The sequence below is a fragment of the Chroicocephalus ridibundus genome, chromosome 4, assembly GCF_963924245.1.
Source record: "Chroicocephalus ridibundus chromosome 4, bChrRid1.1, whole genome shotgun sequence".
NCBI classification, from domain to species: domain Eukaryota; kingdom Metazoa; phylum Chordata; class Aves; order Charadriiformes; family Laridae; genus Chroicocephalus; species Chroicocephalus ridibundus.
The window spans coordinates 60,637,343-60,660,764 of NC_086287.1; the positions used below are offsets into that span (position 1 = coordinate 60,637,343).

Sequence of the window (23,422 nt, forward strand, 5' to 3'; positions counted from 1 at the left end):
GCAGTCTCTCTGCTGTCCTGTTGCAATGCAGAGGAGTTCAAAAGCATCTCCAGAGGAAACTACTGATTGATCATCTGCTAGACCTTACACTCTTACATAGTCAGAGTAAAAGCAGTTTAGGAGTGAATGGTATATTGCTGTGTCTCTGCAGTCCCGAATAAAGCTTGAGGTGTTTGTCGTGCTGTCAGCCTTGGAAGCCCCTAGAGGGTGAGCTCGTGACTGGCGCTGAAGTAACGGTAGTGGAGAGGAAAGAAAAGAAAACCAAAAAGATGGTACAAGTGATGGCGTGGGAGAACTTTGGCAGCTTCAGTAACTGTAAAAAGCTGAACTCGGAGTCTGAAAGAGGGAGCCAATATATAAAGGAACAAGCAAAAACAGAATGAAAGTACAGGGAATAGAAATATTTCAACTTTCCTGAGACTGCTTGGTTTCTAAGGGGGCATTTTGCACAAGTGTGAGTCAATAGTACAGGGGTACAAAGATGGTAACATTGGTGTTTAAGTTTTGAATGCAAAATTGACCAGTAGGTCAGTTCTTTGACCTACCAAGAACCTTACTTTCACCTACTCTAAATTCTGGGTCAGAGAACCATTGCTTTTTACCAGTGCAGGAAGATGCTTATGCTAAGCTGGGCAGTCTGATCATGAGTTTTATTTTTTTGTAGCAGTAATGATACCTCACCTTTCTGTGTTTGAATATTCATAATCTTGAACAGAGAATGGAAATACATTTATTTAAGTGTGGTTATTAAAGTAAATTACTCTCATGTGTAGTTCCACTTATTTTAAGAAGTCATAACGTCTGCCTAAATTCTGACCACGTATGCATGACAATAAAATGTATTTGATCACACTTTTGATCATGCAACAATAAGACTTTATTCAGCTTTTCCACATGTGTAGAGTTCTGCAGCAACGCGTATGACTTTAAAGCAATGTACTAGGACACTGTACTGTGTAAATAGCTTATATAGTTTGCTATATAAAGCAGGAAAAACTTAATGATATTTGGAAATTATGATGGAAGAAATGATTCCATTACACTTGAGAGACATAAAGAGTTTTTTCCATTGAACTTGCTACTCTTGTACAGTACACAAAATACAATAAACCATATGCACTTAAACAGCAGGCCTCTGTCAGATGCATAGTTGCTTCTCACTGCATAAGTTTTGACAAACAAGCTGTTTCCCAGTAGTTTCTCCAGGAGCGAAGCCTGTTTCTTACCCTTTTCTCTTCATGCTGTGGCATGAAAAATCACCTTTGGAGAGGGACTGGAAAACTTCAGTCTAGAGGGAAAGCTTTTATAGCTGTATACAGTATTGGAATGGAAATACGTCAGTAACCTCTCTGAAAGTCATTGCTTCTGCTGGTCTGTAATTAGCCACGCAGGAAAAACAAAATCTTCTTTCAAGTATAGTAGAAACCAAATAGATCAAATAACAAACACTTAAGTTATTTAGCAGCTTTCCCCCAAATACACCGGTCACTAGTAGTTGGTTATTGTAGTTCTGAGTGGATAAGTACCTGTCAACTTCAGTAATAAAAGTTGAACCTTTTGATGAAAACTCCTGTTTCTTTGAGATGTCACTTCTATAATTGGGCTTGTTTTCTATCCAGATAGTATCTGCAGTGCAGTATTGCCATCAAAAGCATATTGTTCATAGAGATCTCAAGGTGAGTAGGAAAAAGTGTGTGAAGTGTGTGTGTCAGCTTCCGTATCTGTGGGTGTCATATTAATTGTGCTGATAAAATGTAGTGTATGTTAAACTTTCTGATTTTGGGGGGTTTTTTGCATGTTATAGCAAATTTTGAGGAACGTTTACAGTATAGAAGCATTTCAAATAAAATAAAGAGGATTTGTGAGACTCTTAAATATAGAAGTTTAATGGCTGCTGAAAGATAACCTCTCGCCCTGTGGTCAGACTCAAATTTGATGCAAGTCAATGTTAGCTGAGAGATTTTTTTTTTTTTTAAAAAAAAGGTAGTTTCATAGAGATGTGACGTTTTGGTCTCAAACAGAATGAATTACCAGTTGTGATGATGAAACTGAGGTATGGCTTCTTTGTAGCTTGCCATGAAATGGTTTATCCCATCTTTAAACTGTGCCTTTTATATTAATAGCATTGCCATGTAATTTGTTCAATATATCGTAACTTTGTAACTTTAAAAAAAAAAAAGCAACCCACGCTTGAAGAAAGTTTGAAGATTGTGTGTGTTACTAACCTTTTGTAAGAATGCCATGTAAAGTATGGATAGTGAGACTGTATCTTGTTTTCATCTTAATACATCTGAAATGTAAGTTACAATAGAATCATAGAATAGTTTGGGTTGGAAGGGACCTTTAAAGGCGATCTAGTCCAACCCTCATTCTCAGGGATGCACTTCTGTGCAGAAAACAGAGAGATGTTATTAATGCAGTTTTCAGGTAGCATAACAGCACCCATAGTCTGAAGCCATTGTACAGAGATTTTTAAAATAGAGGATATGTGAATTACAGACTAAAGCATACCTAAAGACCTTGCAAGGAAGGGAATGTTAACAGATATTTCAGCTTTTTGTCTTTTAAGAATGAGTAAAAACAGATAGTAGCACTTTAAATCAAGTATCTTAAGTTCATCCTACAAACTATTCTCTCTCTTCCAGGCTGAAAATCTACTGCTAGATGCAGATATGAACATTAAAATAGCTGACTTTGGTTTTAGCAATGAGTTTACAGTCGGAAATAAACTGGACACCTTTTGTGGCAGCCCACCATATGCTGCTCCAGAGCTCTTTCAAGGGAAAAAATATGATGGACCTGAAGTAGATGTTTGGAGTTTAGGTGTTATCCTTTATACTCTTGTGAGTGGATCTCTTCCTTTCGATGGACAGAACTTAAAGGTGCGTTTTTGTAGAACGTGTTGGGCATGTTTACCTAATGTTTTAAGTGATTTGCTGCTTACAACTTACTGTCCGTTCTTCTTCTATTACCAAGGAACTTAGAGAAAGAGTGCTAAGAGGAAAATACAGGATTCCTTTCTACATGTCCACAGACTGTGAAAACCTCCTCAAACGTTTCCTGGTGCTAAACCCAACAAAAAGAGGCACTCTAGAGGTAATTGCAGAAATAAGGTGCATCAGAAAGCTAGACGTCATATTTTGCAAACTGGATTTTTGAGCTGCAACTTATTATTGTCATACCATTCCTGAATAGTTTATTTGGAGTGGGTTCAGGAGTGGAAGATTGTTGAGTAAAGCATATAACTTCTTTTTTTTAAGATATTGTTTGCTGGGGATACAAGGCATCTGACTCCACGGTTACTTTCAAAATGAGCATGGGACTACACTGCTTATGTCGTATAACTTTTCCTGATGGTTACCTTGTGGATTCCTGCATTAATGAATGATCCCCCAGGACACTTCCCACACTTTCAAATGTGAACTGGAAGTATGGACTGCTAGGTTATTGTAGGGTTGCATTTTGTACCATCATGGAGGAAAAAGGCCAAAAGAATACTAGTTTCCATGGACTTCCATAGTCAAGCCTGGATCTGCTAATCTTGTCAGAGTTGTCAGACTGCTCCTGGTCTGTGTTACAGGCTTTTAGCTTTCAGCTATGTGCTAGAAGACAGCTGACTGGGAAGCAGCTTGGCTTGGTGTGCACAGTTGGTTCTCCTCACTGGAACAAAACAAAGCTGAGTAGGTGCTGGGGCCTGTTCTGGAAAAGAAAAAATGAGAAAAGGCCTTAGTGTTTGGTAGATGGAGGAGGGGGGGAGTTTGTTCAACAACTCATTGTCTTTGCTGCTAAGTGTCTTGTACTAATAAAACCCTTTCTTTTATAGCAAATTATGAAGGACAGGTGGATCAATGCAGGGCATGAGGAGGATGAACTTAAACCTTTTGTTGAACCAGAACTAGACATCTCGGACCAGAAAAGAATAGGTAATCAAGTATTTTTCAGAATATGATACTGTTTGCATGGTGTGGGTGTTGTTTTTGTGGGTATTTTTCCCTATACCACTCTGTATTTCTTTGCCCTTTGCAAAAAGTAATCTAATATCGATATTTCTTCAGGCTTATGTTCTCACACTTAATTGTTTCTTTTAATTCTTTAAATGTTCCATTCTTTCTCTTGAACTTAAACACTCAGCCAGCCTAAACATCAGAATGTTTCTGTTACTTACAGAGTGTGTTTGTTTTTAGATATTATAGTAGGAATGGGATATTCTCAAGAAGAAATTCAAGAATCCCTTAGTAAAATGAAGTATGATGAAATCACAGCTACATACTTACTGCTAGGAAGGAAATCATCAGAGGTAAGTACCGTTCTTACAAATGCAAAGAAATAAAGGAATCAGAAAGTGGTCTTAGCAAAGTAAGAAGCAAAAATTAAGACAGCAACTATAGGCATTGCATTCCTCCACAAAAGTCCATTACACTTAAAATCACATTATTCTAATCATCAGTGTCAACTGTCCAGATGGTGCTGTGTTTGTTCTCACTGTGATCTCAGTCAGTAAACTCTTTAGGTTCCCAAAACTGCCTTGCTTGCTCAGCAGTTACTCCTCTGAAGGACTTTGTATGCCAGTTACTGTCCTGTCTAGTCTAGGAGCTCAAGTGTGAATGTGCCAGCTGTAAATATTTTAAAAGAACCAAAAAGCAGGACCAATCAATCTAAAAAAGTTCTTGCCTTGTAGATTACCTTTCCATATGATGCTGAAAGGGCTCGGCATCAGTAAGCTGCTCTTGGTTCCTCTGTTGGAGGAGTTGGTGTGGTGGCTTCTACTAAATGTATCCTCTCTTCCTGTTAAAATCTTAGAGAACTCTTGAGGAGATAGTACTGAAAGCAGAGATGGATTTTCTTTATCTGATTGTCCTTTGAGGAGCTGCAGATTCCACTGAGTTTCACCTAAGACAGTTGCACAAGAATCTAAGAGAAGTTGGGGCCTCTTAAGCAACTTCCTTGCTGTCACAAAATTTCCTATGTATCAGAGCCATCTTCCTTCTGCCTCCCAGTTACTGCTCCCATAATGTGGTGGATGTTTAATTTGTTTTGTCTGAACTCCCTGTTTTAATATTCTCATTTGTATTGTAGTTGGATGCAAGTGATTCAAGCTCCAGCAGCAATCTTTCACTTGCCAAGGTTAGGCCAAGTAGTGATCTTAATAATAGCACTGGACAATCTCCTCATCACAAAGTTCAGAGAAGCATATCTTCTAGCCAGAAACAGCGGCGGTACAGTGATCACGGTGAGCAATTCTCATTTTCAGTGTTGCAGAATATAGTGACTTCCAGTTCTGTTCGGTTTCTGACTTTGCCTCCATCCCCCAAAGGTAAGGAGGATGACAACAGTGTAGCTCACAGCATGGTGGTTAAATAATTTACTGAATAACTAATATTTTTTTTAATTTGTTTCGTTATAAAGCCTTCAAAAACAGCTTCTAGAGGAAGGCTGAATACACCAACTTAATTCGCTTATTCTGCCTTGTGTCATCCCTTGCATTCCTGACCGTGCTGGGAAAGGCTTGTTATACAAATTGAAGAGAATGTTGCAACCCCCTTTTTCATGAAAAGCACAGCACTCCTCCCCCATGCTCTTCTGTGTCTGTTCAGCTTTTGTTTTCTTTTGACACTACTAGGTCAGCCTGTGTCTAAAACTTGAAGAAATGTCAGTTTGCCGATATTTCTTGTTTCCTGTTTCCTGAGAGAAGTGTCACTTGATTGTCCTGCAGGAATTAAATTTCTAAAGATCAGTGACTCAGGCAAACTCAGAACTCTGCTTAATGAGTGTGCAGGATAGTAGCTTAGAGCTTTCTAAGTATCTTAAACATCTTCCTGCCCAGACACTAACTCATAAAAGGAGTCTGTGCTTAGGTCTACTTTTAAATACATCAAGTGCATCCAGAGGTTGCTTTCCTTGCGGAGTCTCCTGGTATGATGATTATTGTGTTTTGTGATGCTTTTTAATATATATCTATACCTATATGTAATACATATACATATGCATTTTATTGTGTGTGTATATACGTACACTTTCTGATTAATTCTTATTAAAACACTAACTAAAAGTTGATGTATCTTGATGTATCCTCTTCTGAGGCGATGTAACTAAGACAGCAGAAAACCCCATCCTGACATTCCCCCAGGCTTTTCCCAGCATCCAGGATCCTATTAAAGCAGAGGGAGCTTGGGACTGCTGAAGGGGCTGCCTCATTCTCCAGTGTTCTGGCACACCCAGGGAGGCTGGTGGTAGATCACCACTGCCACCACTTCTGGGCTGTTCCAGGAGCAGTTAATGCCGCTGGTGGTCCAGGGTTGCGTCACCAGGTACCTGTCTCAGGAGCCCAATTTTATCACAAATTGGCTTGAACACTGTGTGCCAGCTTTGTGCTAATGAAGGATCCTCTGATTTGAATGAGTCAGTTACTTGCTAAGTGTCTTCAAGATTATTCTAAAGGGTTTTTTTCCTTACCAAGACACACCAGTACTCAAACACCAAAAGGCTCCATTAAATTCATAATTCTTTCATGGAAATCACGTAATATCTTCACCTAATGAAATCAAATAAATGTCTGTTGTTATGGCCCTCCTGTCCTTAGCAAGGTAAGCAGAAGAAAGTTATGTATCTTTGAATTATGATAAAAGTGGAAGCCTTACTAGAGTTGACTTGAATATCAAAGTCAGATTTTAGCACAAAATGGGGGGCCTTGCTTCATGGGGTCGTGTGCGTATGTTGTCATCGCCTCCCTTCTGTTGTCCCCCCCCACTTAAAGAGAAAGAAATAAAAAAAAGTTTGGAAAGTGTTTTGTTTTTCACAGTGTTTTGCTGTCTTCTGAAATGTGTATATTTCAGTAGTTTAAATAATTACCTTTTTGCAACTCTGATTCCCAGTGTTAATTAATTTGATTGTCATGTGTGAATGCATTTCCATTGTAGTGAAAAACAGCTACTGAACTTCTGAGAAGAAAAATCCTTTTCCTGTTTCTTTTTTGGTTTGTTTTTTTTTTTTAGCTGGACCATCCATCCCCTCAGTAGTGGCGTATCCCAAAAGAAGCCAGACTAGTACTACAGACACTGACCTCAAAGAGGAAGGAATTCAGTCAAGAAAATCCAGCAGTAGTGCTGTTGGAGGAAGAGGAATTGCACCAGCTAGTCCAATGCTTGGAAATGCCAGCAATCCCAATAAGGCTGATATTCCTGAACGTAAGAAAAGTTCGGCTGTTCCTAGGGTAAGGAAAAATGCTTATTTATCAAAAACATGAAATGTTTTTGAGGGGTGAAAAAGTGTCAAACCTGTGATTTATCAGCGGTGCTGATTTTATTTTTTATCAAGAGTAAATGTAGGTATCGTACTGTTGCTTTTTTTTCCCCTGCATCAGTCGGCTACTCAAGTTACCTCTTACTAACTACTTCAGGAATATTAGGTATTAATAATTAAGCAGTAGTAGCTGTTAGTGAACAGACATACTTTGGGTATTAAAAAACATTTAGAAAAAAGAAAGTGAACCTAAAGGCTCTCCCCTGAAATTTCCTATGAGTTATTTCTGATATCAGCAATTACTGTTGTGTGGCCTCTGTACAGAAGAACAAAATCTCTATTTTTATTATAAGGAACCACCTAATCTTTGTTCTCAAACACGCTATTCCAAGTCATAGTTATGTATATTAAGATTATCAAAGAAATATAGCTCTAAAAACTGTTCAAAGGTATATTTCAACCTGTATTTAGAAGTCGTGTGCCTGGCTTTTGTCCTCGTGGGCTTCCCGCACCTGCCCCTAAACCTCAACAACAAAAATACCACGCTAAGGTGCATAACCAGTGAATTTACAGGGTCGAGCAGTAGGTAGTGTACCAAAAGAAAGAAAATCCTTTGTTTGGTTTGGCTTTAACTTGTATACTCTGTGGTGCCTCCCTCTGAGGCAAAGCTGGAAATCTGTTTTCACATAATAACTTTTGTGTTTTGTAACATTTAATTTCTAAAACTTAAGGATTTTGTATTGAAAAACTTCCTTCTTTTCAGAAGAAATAACTTCCCAGCCCTTTATTCAACTTGCAATGGAGTGATTTTATTTTTTTTTTAAGCTTACCCACAAAGCTGTTATATTTGGTCATATACTCTCTGCACCATAACTTACAACAAATAAGAACAGAACTTCCTGAGCTCACAGCTTTTTGACAATCTGAAGCAAAAGTAGTAAAATAAGATTTATTTTACTTTTTTGGTGCTGTATTGTCAGTTGGCTTAGTGGCTGATAGTGACTTGGCTGGAGGATTTCAGACAAAGAGATTCCTTGGAAAGACACGTCTTCTACTGTAGCAGCTGTTACTCATAAATGCAAACAAGAGCTCATGATTTTAGGCGACGCTTTTCTGACTTTTGTGGTCCCCTGTCCTTTCCCTTGGTTTATGATTAGTCCAGAAACCATTCAGATTTTGTTTCTTCTTACATGACAGTTCTTTGCTGTTGAGACTCAAAATGGTAGGATAATCCAATGAGTTTTGTCCAATATGGGACTTCACTAAGTATTGTGTAGTGCCTCACTCAAGAGCTTTGCATCACAGTTACAACATTTTTTATGTTTAGTATCTGTAGTGTTTTGATCTGCTCTTCTACACAACTCCCAAATCGTGGGAATTTATTCCAGTAGTCTTATTTCAAATTCCTTACTACTGTAGCTGAAATAAAATTTGAGCTCGTAACTGTAGGATACTTCTCTCTCTTGATTCAGTGCACAACAGATCTTTTACAAGCAGTGGTACAAGGTGGTGAACATGGAATCAGACTTGTGATGTCACTCAATTAATTAGTGATTAATTAATTAATTAGCTTAAAGTTGTCTCTGTTCATAGCTCTTCGTGTCAGATTGTGCAAACTCTCTTATTTCTGCCCCTGCCCCACGCTAGAGATTAGTCTTTTACTTTCTGGCTGTTGGGGATTGCGGGAAGCACTGACTTCTTACACAATTCCTGGAACTGATTAGGGAGTTTTATTTCTTACAGTATTGGCATGCATCTGGAAGGGGAAAAAAAAGGATATTGGAGTTACCATATTTGTCCTGAAGTTGAAAAAAGTTTGAGGTGGAGAGAGTTTGTGTTCTCACTGAGCACTTAAGTCCTAAAATCAGTAATATGATAAGAAGCAACAGAAAAATACTGTTTAAAAAAATTATTACTTTGACAGATACAGCAAAAGTAGTAGAACTGGTCCTTGCTGGAGACTCTTAGCCAGTTGTGTGCTGCTCTTCTTGAATAACAAAGCTTACAAGCATGCACTTAAGAATAAGAGTTGTGCTTGTAGAGCAGATAGCTAGTCTGGGGTTGGAGTAAGGGGCTCCAAGCGGTACTTCTAAAGCTGGCAGTGTGTTTAAACTCTTTAAACAAAATAGTTCTGCAAGCTGAACAAGTGCACATCAAAAAGCTTCAAGTTATCAGGCAAATACCAAATTAATAATGAAAACCTGCTACAGGGGTTGCATAGTTAGCAGCAGCTAATTAATTCCTTTCTTTAATAACTCCTTGATTATTGTTCACAGCTTTGGATTTTTCCTCAATGCTTGTAATAAGGCTGCCCCAGAGCCCTTAATATGGACTTTAAAAAACTGGAAGAGGAGAATAGATGGTATGTTTGTGAAATCATTTAGGATCAAAAAAACAGACTAGTGCTCTTAATTTAGATTGGTTCATTACTGTAAGTCAGAAGCTGATTCCTTGAAAGGTTTTCATCAGTTCTCGCCTTGGCGTCTCTTAATGTGAAAACAGCCTGCCTAAGCAGTGGGCATAAGACTCTCTAGGAAAAGAGGGGGACTCTGCACCACAAATTCATCCTTTGTGCTGTGACTGGACCTTGTGCACATGCTCGTAAGTCTCAACATGTGCTTCTGCAGTGTCAACACCTCTTACAAAGAAGGCAGATGATGCCACAAGGATGAACTTATGCAGCTGACCCTCACCCTAAGGGTTGTCATTCCATTGGGGAGTGTGGTTGACACCAGTTCCAGGCTTCCTGTGCTGTGCACCTGTGCGCCTTAGTCATGTCCAGAGATTAATAGTTTGTAGACTGGCTGAACAAAAAAGTTGTAGCTGAAGAGCTTCCTTAATGAATTGTGAAAGTCGTACACTAAAAAGTGTAGAGGCCCCGATGCCAAGGCTGTATTCTTGCTAAAACTGAAATTTGAAAGCTTGAAATGCTTAAATCTCCTCTCACGACCTCTGAAATCTGAGCCAAAGAGAAAAAAATATATACTGTTCTTTCTGTCTTTGTGTTCCAGAAAGAGCTGGCAAAGTGCATCTTTAGAGTCCTCTGATTCCAGATATGAATACCAAAACTTGTCCACTCCCAAACCTGAAAATGCGTAGTCTTTCAAGTTTGATCCAGCACAGAGATTGCGGTCTTGTCTTTCTAGATGTGCAACATCACAGTACTTCTTAATGCTATGTGGTGGCTTCTCAAGGCAAACAAATATTTAATGCTCTAAGGGAGCAGGTGGAAAGAAGCAAGCCACCCATTATTGTGCATGTTTCCCACCAAAAAAACCACTGCAAACATATGCAAACATTAATATACAGTACTTCAGTGTACTATTGGCTTGCAAGGGCTCCACAAAGTGTCTTGCACAGCGTGATCTCTCAAGAACATACAAGCTCAACTTCACGTTAGATGCACAGTTTCATTGCTCGCAAGTTTAGTAAAGAGAGGGGAGTTTGCACAATGACAAATGTTAGAGAAAAGTGGAAGAATCAATGACTGAGTTTAAATAAATGAACATATTTGAAGACAAGGGGATCTGAAAGGAATAAAGTACAAGGAGAGGGCCAGGAAGACTTCTGCTGGTGCTTGGCACATGTCTGTCCCAAAGAATACTTGAGAGCTCTTGAGATAACTACTTACGATTTAATTAATAGTTCTGTGAATCTAAAATACTCTTGATACTCTTTGTACTTTTTAACACTAGGAGGTTGTGCGGTTCACTCTTTCATTTTCATTTGTACTTTCATGTGAAGATGTGTAACAGGTCAGCATTCTTTTAAGCAGACAAGGTGGCTTCATTGTTAAATCTGCAACTCAGGGTCCGAGTTGCTTGAGACTCCCTGTATAGCAAATATTTTGTCTAAAGGCACTGGCAAAGCTTGTACTGGTTATTGAGAATACTCCACTTTAACAGTTTTATTTCAGGTTCGGAAACAAAAAAGGTTTGTCTACACTCCTTTTGTGCTTGAACTTTTTTTTTATCCTTTTTATCCTTCTTCCCGTCTCATTCTCTACTGTGACCGTTTATGTGAAACCTTTTTTGTAATGCTATTTTAAAAATCCACTGAATTTCCCTTGTCTATCATAGCAGTAATTCTTCAAAGAACTCCAAAAGGTTAGTTGAGCATGAAGTCCCCTGCCTGATTCTTAGTGGCCATCCTTACTGAACATGTGCTTATCCAGGTGCTGACCAGTCATTCCCTTAAGCTAGCCTCCTCCAAGACTTTCCCAGCAGTGATGTTTAAAGTTAAGAGCCTATTTTGCTTCCTGCTTTGCCCCGTGATCCTTTTCTTTAAAGACAATTTTTAAAGGTTTTTTCCAATTTCCAACCACATGCAGTTTCCTGTGTTTTGTTCTTGGGGTGGGGAGTAAAAATGGAAGGCTTGCCAGCTTTTACTTCCTCTACAACCTGGGGGTGCATGTTTATCTGGACCACCATGCTTTTCCTACAGTAATTGCATCTAACATTTTGTAATTCTGTTATCTGTGAATTACCTAGCTTCTCAGTCGTTCCTGGAAAATTGACCGCCAACTTGGGCATATCTCCACCCTCTTTCTCTGTAAAGACAGAGGCAAAGTAATTCTATTTCTTTTCTCCCCTCTAAAGTAAGGTCTGTAGTTTAAGCTCCCCTGGTTCTCTTGTCCTCAATGTATTATGCTTGTATTTAAATGTATATTTTTAAAAATGTTGTCTTAAAATTCTCTGCAATTTCTGTCTTTAATTTGAGTTATCCTTCCCTTTTTTTAAAACTTGTCTAGTGTTTTATAGTATTTTAATATTTAAAAGTTCATGTTTACCTTCCCACTGAATTTTACTACATTTGTTTCTTAAGTCTTTGCTTTTCCTATCTTGTTTAAGGGTATGATTTTAAGTTAAAGGAAATTCTACAATCTGCAAGTGGTAAAGTATTTCAAAAATAGGCTATAAAGATGTAGGCTATCCAGATGTAGATGAATGCTATACATACTGAGAATTTGTAATTCAGAACACTGGTAACTAAAAACTTTAAGCGGTAATAATTTTGAGCCATCAACATGAAATACAAGAACAACTCTTTAGAATTATTTTTTTGGATTGCATTATTCCTTAAAAATACTTGAAGGTGTTTGTATATTAACTTATTTAATTATTGTAAGTCCTATAATTGTGTAGAACTAGCATGAAGTAAACCAGCCTTCAATTATATGTAGACTTAACCCCAGAAAAGCCGTTTGTGGGGAATAACAAGCCTATGTTTTTTTAATTGTAGAATAATACTGCCCCCGGAGCAATGACACGGCGCAACACATATGTTTGTAGTGAAAGAACCACTGCTGATAGGCATTCAGTGATACAAAATGGCAAGGAGAAAAGGTATATGAAATGTCTTCCTATGGTGTATGTCGCTTGTCTTCACATTTCCAAAAAAATTATAATGTCTGATTTAAAAACCAGTAATATTCTAGCATAATTCTTAATGAAAGGTGAGTATAGATCTTTGGTTGTGGAGTACCCGTAAGTATGTTGGGTTTTTTGCTATGCTTAATTCATACAGTCTTTATACTTAGAATGTTAAAGGAAGATGCTAATTTCTGGTTAAATACATGTCATGTTTTTACAGCCTTCATCTTAAGTCAGATGTTAATTCCTGTGACCAAACAACACATGCTTGCAGAAGAGGCTTATTTATTGTCAAACTACAAAGTCCATCTCTCTTGGGCCATTTTTTTTTTTTGCATTTCGCTTTATAGTGTACTTTGTTGGGATTAATTGGAATGCTCTTTTTTCTACCAAGTTTCAGGGAGAAAGTCACTTTTTCTGAGCAAAGACGGAACAGTGATGGGCCATTGTCTTGGACTAATAATGTTGCTTACTGATATCCTTGTAGTTTAATTGCTTCCCGGTATTTATAGAACCCATCTTAAGAAGGGTAGCACTGATATCTCCATATTCTGAGTGAAAACAGTCAGAGAAATAATCTCCTCTTACTTTACTGAATGAAAGCTTGACTGGAGCACGCAATGGAGTTGGAGTTAACCAGTTCATGTGTCGGCACCACAGCTACATCTAGCGCCATCCTTCCCTGTGTCCCAAAGAATGAGGAGAGCTGTAGAAAATAAATGTAATAGTGAACGTAGACATTAGCTATAGAGTAACACTTCTGAAGAATACCAGCAAGCCTCCTGGCTGGCTGAGGTGTTTTAAGTCCCAACTGTTCTTTGCAGAATTCTACTGGTGTCAAAAGCTGGTAACAAGTAGTTGACCAGTGCCGGGAGAGTGCCCGGATAGCTAGTACTTAATAAAAATACTTAAGCTTGGAGGAATGTGTACCTCTCTCCTACTCTTCCCAATTTTCTCCACCCCTTCCGAATTTTCTGCTATATTGTAAAGGGTGAGAAGAAAATACTTTTCTTCTAGCTTGTGTTGAAGTTGGTGAAAGATCCACCATTTTTTGCACAGAATGTTTCCCCTTCCTTTTGCCAGTTCATAAGGAAGAGTGGCAAAGCTGTGATGTTGAATGGAAAGTCTGTCTGTCCCTTGTTTGACCTGGAGTCTAGGGATAAAGAACATGATTTTGACCCTGTCTCTTCCTCCTAGCTTTCTGCAAACTGAAAGTGATTAAGGAAAAAGTCAAGTGTTAAGTTTGAAGAGTGCCAAAGCTGTAGCTGGCCAGCTGGGCCTGCAGTCAACTGTCTTGTGAAGTACAGCACAGCTATTTGGTACTGTCTCTTAGTGTGTCTGTCTCGGCCTTCATTGATTAGTCCTTGTTAATGTTACCAAGTTTGTTTAAATTAAAGCTCACCATCCCTCCTTTGATTTGATACGTTAATAGCTTTGTTTCTTTCCAAACTCTCTTTGATAAATGAACCTTTCTGTCCAAAATAGTTTCGATCAGATTTGGTTACTTGATTTCTTGGTTTAATAACATTTTTGTTCATCTTTAAACTAATATCTTTGCAATATCTTGTCTACAATTTTGTTATTATGTTTTTTAAAGGTATTAGATATTGTTTACTAGGAATGCTTGGGATTCAGATGTCGACTTAATTCAGGAGTAACTTTCATACTGCTAAGGAGCTGTCTTCTAAAGTTGTTGTTGGTTTGTTTTTTTTTCCCTCAGCTTTGAATTTCTCAGAAAACTGCTGTCTTTCTGGTTTTTCCCATATGGGCATTGTATTAACTCTATTTAATATCCATAATAGGTTATCCTTATGTAATTAACCTTTTATTGTCAATATGGTATGCAAACATCATCTGCTTATTCTGCAGACTTTAGCCCTATTTGGGTCATTTGAAATGTCTAGGCGTTTATATTTTCGTTGTCGGAAAAAAAATCTTCATAGCTTTTATCGTATATTTTTGATTACTACTTTTGTTACTCTTTATAGAAGGTTAAAGCAAGAAAAGATAATGAGAATGCATTGCTAATTGTTCTACAATTGGAGACTTCTTGTGGTCTGAAATGCTTCAACACTAAACTGCTCATTCATTTTGGCACCATTTCAGAATTACTGTGATTTGGCACAGAATTCAGAATTTATGTCTGAATATATTTTGTTGCTGTAGCTGGGCAAAGGCTTGACTGATCACATGAAATGCAGGGACCTTTAATGCAGGCTAAATAAACATGGCTGTTGATGGGACTGGATCTTCAGAATGGATGGATTTTGCCAGCCTTCAGGTGTTTCTGTAGTATCTCTAATACGACTGTACTCTCATCTTGGCAGAAAGTAACTTTAGAAACTTGTTAATGGTTTTTCCTCTGCGAAGCAAGAGCTGAAGTAGAAACTGGGCCTTCGTATAAATCCAAGGTTTTGTTAAAAATGCTTTCTGTGCTTTTGAAGTGTCTGTTGGTGGCAAATGTTAAAGAGAAAAGTAATTACTATAAAAGGTTTGTTACAGATTGGATTGTAGATTGTCCATAGCCAGTCAGATACTGACACCCATCGAAAACTTGGGAGGCTGGCCTTAAAAGGCAAGATGCGTGCATTCAAAGTCTCTATTCTTTCCCTTGAGAAACAGTTAAAATGTTGCCTGTTCTGTCTTTATTTTGCACATTGAATTGTGAGGAGGCACCATTTCTGAAGGTATGGAAGCTTTGAAGAATCAATAGTCAGCTGTTTGACCTGATGTTGGAGAAAATAGTCTTGAAGACCCCATGCCAGACTGGCAGAAGGGAAGAGTGTTTTAAGTCACACATCCCTACTTTAACACATTATGTGGCTGACACAGGCATTCCCATGGAGATGACTCTGGCTTTCCTCCAAAGCCTGAGCATTAATTAACGCACTTGGGGATTCATGAAACACTTGTCATAATGATAGGCAATTGCTTTAAATCATTTCTAACGCAAATGATTTACAACAGCCTCAGATTTTTTTTTATAAGCCTTGGCACTAATTGGCAAATGTTAGCTCACTGTTTCTCGTGTTCCCAGGCTAGTAATCCGAGGAATCCAAGGAAGCTGATTTCTAGCAGTGCTTCACAGGAAGAAATAAAAATGTTTTAATATGTGGTCTGGTACCTTATTGATACCTTTTAGCTATCACATCTTTGGAGGCAGGTGATAAGTAAAACTTGAGTCTAATGTGTTGTAAAACTAAATTTTTCTCCTTTATCTTTTGCAACATGTTGAGAGGAAAGGAGCTAGAAGTGCTTGAGAGGCTGGTGACCAATTATTTGGGGATTAGTTGACTTCAGGGTATTGCTTTTGAGATGAATGCTCATTTCCTTACAATTTCTTAATACCCTGGGGTAATATAAAAGCTGGGCTGTGTTGTGGGCTCCATTGTAGTAGTGGTTGTAGTTGGCATCCTGCTGGATTCAGCATTGTAAAGAGATGTAGACATGACTCAGATGAAGTCTTCTAGATTCTGAAAAGTTAAAAACAAACCAAGAAGTAGATCTTGCTAAGCTTTTTAGGAAGCAGTTCTGATGTCTGAGCTGTGAGTTTGAGAGCTAAGCCCAAGAAGTGGCTCAGCTGACGCTCGTAGCTGGAGTAGCATTCTCCTCTCTGAAGGCTGATATACCAGAATGAGATAACAGGACTTGAATTTCAGTGTGTATAACCATGAAATAACTTGGAAGTGAACATGCAGTCTGATGAAACTGTCATGGACAGATTTCTTAATCTCGGACAATATTTCTGAATTTCAGTTGTCTTACTTTTCAAAGAAAACTTACGATGAACAATATATGGTGTGGTAGCCTGAAAGGCCTGATACATCTTGTGGCCTCTCAGTTTTCTCCTATCATTATTGTTACTAGATATTGTGAAGGCTGCAAAGAGTATTTTGTCCCAAAAAAAGAAGATTTCATTCTCCTATTTTAACATATTATACAGCTGGCAGCTTACTGGCCGTTCTGCCAAGACAGCGCTGTAGACCTTCCTTCAAAGCCTGCGTGGTAATTTGGAGAATTTAAGGTTTGTGGCCAAGCAATCTGAGATGCTCTTCAACAGTCATACCTCTGTCTTTAGAGAGCAGCAAGCGTTATTCATTGCCTCCTACAGGTTGACCAATAGCAGCCTTTTTGTCTGAGCGTCTCTGGACTTGTTAAAGATCATTATATTGTTGCTTTCGATTGTGCCTGTGAAGTCCCTCGATTGTCAGATGTAGATCAAGATTTGACAGCTTGCCCAACTTACATTGATTTCTTTTAACATGGATACATTCTGAAAACAAAATATTTCACTGCGGTAATGGACCTATCACCAGTCTTTTGGAAAGTGCAGTTGGTGGGTTTTTTTTTAATGCATTTTTTTAATGTTAAGACCAATACGAATTACATCAGTGCTTTATACTAGTGCTTTGGCACAGAACACTGAGTTTTTCAGGTTCTGTATGTCAAGGAGCGTATCACCACAAACTAATGCTAATGGTAAGAGAATGATTGAAGTTTTGTGCTATAGTAAGGATGCTTTTTAAAGGGGAGTGTAGGATAGTTACTGCTGTTTATGTAGAAGAGGGCTGTTAGAGTTCGTGTTCTTTGATAAATCAGCTAATAGAAGGAAAAGTTTGCTTTTTTTCTATGCACTAGTTTGTTGTTGGTCCATCATGCTCTTCTTTCTGCCTCTGCCTGAACCCAAACCCCCTCACAGCCTGACAGAAATGTTCGCTTACGCAGCTAGTCCTGCTTCAGTTTGTACTACATCCTTCTCCAGTGTTCGGCTGCGACATCAGAAGTCGATGTCCATGTCAGCCTCTGTGCACACGAAGATGATGTTGCCTCCAATAGACAATGGCGCAGATAACTTCAGGCCTATGTAAGAACCTGAAATCGTTGTGAAACTAACTTATACCCACTGCTTCTTAACTTTGTGCTGTGGAATTTTAGTCCTAGATTGTTCTAGTATATATTGCCCACAAGATGTGTGTTTCCTCATTTTTTTAGTCTTGTTTACATGTGTCTTGTGGTGTGTCAGGCTGTCTGTGACATAATCCTGCAATAATGAACCTTAGTTTTTTTCCTAGTGTTAGGAGTATTGGACATTCCCTATTGCCAAAGTTTGTGGGAGACTTTAACTGTGTATCCTGAAGGACTTCATTACTTGGAGTGGTTCACTTGTAGAGAATTTTGTGTAGGATACTATCAAATTAGTAAGATTTTTCAAAGACTTATATCTAGAACGTGGAGGGAGAGTCACTAAAGTTACGTATTGCTTCTCTTTCCTGGGAGGAAACTTTACTCATCTATTCTTTTATCAGGCTTCTCAGTGAAACATTGTATGCCTAGTTTATCTGGTCTTTTCCAGGATACTCCTGTTGCATTTTTCTGCCTATGTAGGTTTCTGTTTCGGCAGCCTTTTAATCCTAACTTCTTACAAGTTTTGATTCCATACAGTGCTGTAATAATGTTGGTATTTCCAACCCTGGCTTATATAAAAATGTCTGCTTATGCTTTACTGTAGAATGTAGTGTTTTGTGTTTCCTGCAGTACCGTAGTGCTTCTGTAAAGAAGTTCTAGCATTGTTTTTTGTTTCCCGCTCTAGCACTATTCCCGATCAAAGAACTCCCGTTTCTTCAACTCACAGCATTAGCAGTGCAACCACACCTGATCGTATTCATTTCCCCAGAGGAACGGCTAGTCGGAGCACTTTCCACGGCCAGCTCAGAGAGCGACGTACTGCTACCTACAACGGACCACCAGCCTCCCCCAGTCTGTCCCATGAAGCAACACCGCTCTCACAGACTCGAACCAGGGGTTCCACCAATCTATTTAGTAAACTAACTTCAAAACTAACAAGAAGGTAAACCTCTTAAAATGGTAATGCAACGTTTCCTTTTTATCGGGTAGTAGATGTACCTAGTTGTTCGTTGCTTAGGTTCTTTTGTCCGCATTCTCTGATTAATGGCTTAACAGTTTCTGCAACTGGCTTACGATTTTTTTTTTTTGTAGTTCTTTTTGGTTACAGACGCCATTTGTTTTTAGCAGTTGAATCAAATGGGATAAAAAGTGAGACAGCCTGGTTTGTGCTGTTTGTTCTGTGCTCTTCGTTCTCATGTCTGAGGTACAAATGCTGCAGAGCTGAAACGTTTCAGCTCAGGTCAAAAGCTGCTCACTCTGACTGCATGGTCTGTCAGCTGACGGCATAAACTAGGATCACAGTCTTGATATTTAATGTAGTGTTAGAAGTTCAGGTTGTATTTCCCAACTGCTTAAGCTATTAATATATCCAGAATAATCTTGCTGGCAACACATGAATAGATCACAGGTGAAAGGGTAGAGGCAGGACACAAAAGCTTCTTTTTTGGCCATAGTGCTGGCATCTTAAAATAATGGCAGTACTATGGTTTCGGTCTAGGCAGGAGTCTGGTCAAACCTTGGAAAACTTACTCCTGTTTTGACCTTTAGTTCATCTGCAGATTCTGACTTTGGTGTGAAGTTGTGTTGGTCTAGCCAATGCCTAGCTTAAGGAGGTTTCTTCCTGCGCTAACAGCTTTTATTCTAATTGGACTTCCAGTTTCAAATCCACGTACAATTTAAATTAGTTCCTGCAAATCCTAAAATTGAAAACCACTTTTTTCCTTCTGTATTTAAAACCTGTGGGTTCACGTGCCGCATACTTCAGACCATTCTGATATCCACAGCTTGTGTTTGCAGAAGTGAGGGTTTGTTTATCCTTGCCTTAAGATAACCTCCATGCTTTTGTACCCTCCTCATCACATGAAATTTTCTTGGAATATATCGTTCTGATCTTGGCCTGCTTGCTTTTGTTTTAGGCTTATATCACATCAGCACCAAGCCACTTCCTTCCTGTCTGTACTGTGACCATACATGCCTCCCTCTCAGCGTCCTCTTCATTGTCTCCTATTCCTACAAAATAATGCTTAGCCAAACTTCAGTTTTTCACAGCTGGCCAATTTCAAAGTAGAGAGGGAATTTCTTTAAAAATATAGAAGTTGTTTTTTGTGAAAAACAAAAACGTGACAGCCTAGCCTTTGGTAAATGTCTTACCCTGCTCAGTGCTCTGCCAGCTAATGTTTCCCTGGGAAATACTTTTTTTTTTTTCCTTCTTTTTCTGTTGAGAGAGATATAAAAGATTAATTTGAATTATTTTTTTTTTTTTAAGAATTAAGTCATCTGCTTTTTGTCAAGTGAAGTCTTAATCAAACACATCCTTTTGGCACATTTTTCTTTCTGTACTTTTGTTTGTAATATCCTTACTTAACTTTCCATCTGACGTTCCAAATGTGGACGCTCAAACTGTGAACATGCAAGCTTGTCACTTGTGCTGCTGGAACATGCTGTTTATCATTGTGTGTCGCTCAGTTGTTCAGGCAGCATTCAAGCTTCTATCATTACCTCCGAGTTTCAGCTTTTGCAGTGCAGTGTGGTTTTCTTGAAGAAGTTTTTCCCCACCACTTCTGACAATAGTTTAAATTCCATCTGGACTTAATTAAATAATGTATAGTTGTAAAACAATAGTGCTGTTACAGATGGTTAAGTTTGCACTTGGAGGACCTCTTACGGTTGAGGCTCTGTTATACGAGGTGCTGCATGAACTACTAAGGAGGTGGATAGTGCCAGCCACCAAAGGACACAGTTCTTCTCTTTAAATACATTTTAAAAACCTTAAAACCTGTTAATTTATTCTAGCGTTCTCTATGGGGGATCAGAATATTTTTTTATTATAAACTAATTATGTTCTGGTGTAGGCAATTGTTACAGCTTCTGCCACTAAAATTAGCTAAATATTTAAGGCATTTTTGGCACAACATGGCTCACCTAATGTTAGGAAGGAAGAAACCTAACTCTGAAGATACTCAAGATCTAGTTATAGTAGATTTTTGCTTTCTATTTGAGATACATAAAGAAAATTCAAAGATCTTTTTATGTGACCTTGCAGGTTGAGTTGTAAAGTGTTTTGACACCAGTACGAATTTTAATTCATAATAACTACTGGTGGTATATTTCCCATAAAAATGAAGTTTGGAAGTAGCAATGCTAAGAGTTTGACTCTTCAGACCCCAAATCATCTGCCTAATCTCAGAATGTATTGAAGTGTGATTTCATTGTGCGTTTTAAATGAGATCTTTTTGCATGTTTCACTCTAAATGGCTTTTTCAATTTATTTTGTACAAAACTTTTTGTTAATTATTATTTTGGCTTAATTTCTTTTAGAAACATGTCATTCAGGTTTATCAAAAGGTAGGATTTATTTATATTTAAAAAAAAGTCGCTCCTGCAATTAACAACAGATTTGGCTTTCTAGCCTTGGTTTTCTGAAAACTAAACTTTCTGCTGAGAACTAAATACTTTCTTTCTTGAGAGGAAAGCATAGAATAAATCCATTAACTCATGATGATACTTAAGAATCTGTGGCACCTGTATAACAAGATGCTACGCATGCCTTGTGAATTCTTCTTTCTGTGATAGAGTTGGTAGTACCAAAGTAATTCTGTTCTCTGTACTAATACACTTAGCATGCTTATGTTTGAAGAATGAGGTGTTTGATAACAATGATGAAAGTATAAACAAAACATAAGGTTACAAGCAAATAAAGGTAAGTGATGCTAAATTTACATTCTCTATCTCTTTGTTTCATGACATTTTATAAAAAAAAAAAAAATCCGTTTGAAGTGTTGCCTGCGGTTGATAACGATAGAAAGCAAACCGAACACAGTTCTGAATCGAAGAGTTTTGTGTGGAAGATTGAATGAAGATGCAATGGCGATGTATTTATTTGAAAACGGCATGCATTTGCTGAAGTGAATTGCAGCCGAAGCACAAATAGAGCACTTAAGTTACAAAAAGTATGACACCTATGCAAATTTCTTAGCAAAAGGGAAAAGCTCAAAAGTCTGATTCACATTTCAAGCCCAAAGGACTGAATTTAGTTTTGCAATTTGGGAATGAATCAAGCTGCCATGTATCTTGTTAATCCACCATGACTCATGAAAGTTGGTTATACAATTTTGACCCGCAGATAAATTTTCCAGTAGAATCTTGTAATATTCTGGTAAGTTGTATCATATCTTGTGGCTTCTTAAAGGGCGGTACTTTCAATTTCCAGCTACTTTTCAAAAAAAAGAAGACAGGGCCAAAACCCAGACATCTGTTTTAACTTTCACAATGCAAGGCTGTGCACGTGACTGTAATTTGAAGGTTTTCATACCATTTCAAAGAAATACTCAGATTAGGGAGACGTGAGATACGTTAATAGCTACTTGAATTTGGGTACCGTCCAAGTCTAAAGGTACTGCCCCGACTAAATGAGTAAATTCCACACCACAGGAATAATAATCAGGGCTCTTCCAAACATGACTATGTTTAGAGCTGGTGTTGGTTGGGTTGGCATTGTGACGGCTGACTTGAGAAAAGGAACATGCACAAACTGTTTGTTAGGGAAGGAAACCATCCAACGCAGTCTACAGATGGAACCGAGCAGCAGCGGTAGTTTGAACCCCTCGTGCATCGTGAGCTGTGGGGTGCATACTGCTTTGTCTCTCCGTAGTCACGTTGCTTTTAAAACAAAAGCTTACGACTGTGCAGTCTCCACAACTGGAGCAAGTTTGTTACTCTGCTGCTCGGAAGACAGACGGAAAATGCTAATATGAGTACAGTTTTCAACTAGAAGGTTACTGTTCAAATTTGAGATTTTAAAAAACTAATTTTTTAATAGTTTTTTAAAATTTTCCTTTGACTTGAGGCCAGGGATCTTAGACTACTGTGGAAATAGCTGCTGCAGCTTTCACTGCAGATTCGCAGTCTTACGTCACCTACACAGGACCAGACTGTGCTTTTTAAATTCTATTTTAAGTGTGCATGGTGTCCCCCCATATCTTATCTTGTACATAGGTACAAAATTAAAATGTTGGGGGGGCTGGCAGTTTCATATCACTTCATATGCTACGAATCTCAGCTAACCTAATTTTCTTTGGTACTATAACCTAATTCCACATATATATATAGTACTGCAACATCATTTTGGGGAGCTGAACAAAAGTAGATAAACAGTTACTCCTTTTTTAACTACTGAGTTCTAATATTGTACTTGGTACACAGAAGTATAAAATATCTCTCTCGCGGACCATGCACTGTCCTTGCCAATCTGCATAGTGTGGAAATCTTAACTTTTTTTCTGACAGCAAAAATCACTTTCAGTGTTCTGGATTTTATTGCAGCATCTTTTCTCCATTCCATAAATTGATCTTACTTGAGCGTCTTTCACTTTTTGCTGTTTTTCCTTATCTTTTTCGACAGTTTTCTTTGTGTTTGTTTGTATTTTTAACAGGGTGTACAAAGATGTAAAGAACAGAAAGCACAGCATAACTCAGGACAGATGCATGGAAATATTTTTTTCTTTAAAGCCTTCCGCAAACCATAAAGGAGATAGTGTATAGGCATTGCATGACAAATGACAACATAACTTTCCTGTATATTTGTTCCGTTCTCAAGACCAAGGAGCGACTTGGTACATAAAATTAATTTATGTAAGAATACAAGCAAAGGCAGAAAATTTAGAACATAAACTAGGCGTTTGCGGTTCCCGCAGAAGGGCAGTTTATATGAGCAGTGAGGAGGCCTCGGGGCTGCATCTGACTTGCAGACCCACCGGAACAATACTGGCAGTACAGTAAGTGACTGTTCCCAAAGCGCCAGTGCTGGGCTGTAGAACTGGACCATAACCACGTCCTTCGTGAAGGAACAAGCATCTAGAGAGACTGGCACAGCTCTCCAGTGTTTGGCATGATGGCTGTATTTGAGGG

General features: G+C 38.3%; 1 protein-coding gene across 17 annotated transcripts in view; it reads left to right on the forward strand.

The window, feature by feature from the left end:
- MARK3 (microtubule affinity regulating kinase 3) overlaps positions 1-23,422 on the forward strand; it is a 64,234-nt gene that overhangs the window by 33,681 nt on the left and 7,131 nt on the right. For 4 of the 17 annotated variants that reach the window (XM_063333224.1, XM_063333227.1, XM_063333226.1 and 1 more), the window contains 11 exons: positions 1,620-1,676; positions 2,646-2,882; positions 2,977-3,096; positions 3,824-3,923; positions 4,185-4,297; positions 5,077-5,230; positions 6,993-7,210; positions 12,481-12,584; positions 17,311-17,475; positions 18,202-18,459; positions 20,835-20,861. In XM_063333224.1, the coding sequence (XP_063189294.1) occupies positions 1,620-1,676; positions 2,646-2,882; positions 2,977-3,096; positions 3,824-3,923; positions 4,185-4,297; positions 5,077-5,230; positions 6,993-7,210; positions 12,481-12,584; positions 17,311-17,475; positions 18,202-18,459; positions 20,835-20,861 (1,553 nt within the window). The remainder of the gene's footprint in view (positions 1-1,619; positions 1,677-2,645; positions 2,883-2,976; positions 3,097-3,823; positions 3,924-4,184; positions 4,298-5,076; positions 5,231-6,992; positions 7,211-12,480; positions 12,585-17,310; positions 17,476-18,201; positions 18,460-20,834; positions 20,862-23,422) is intronic. The other 13 variants (XM_063333234.1, XM_063333236.1, XM_063333240.1 and 10 more) reach the window with 7 other exon arrangements.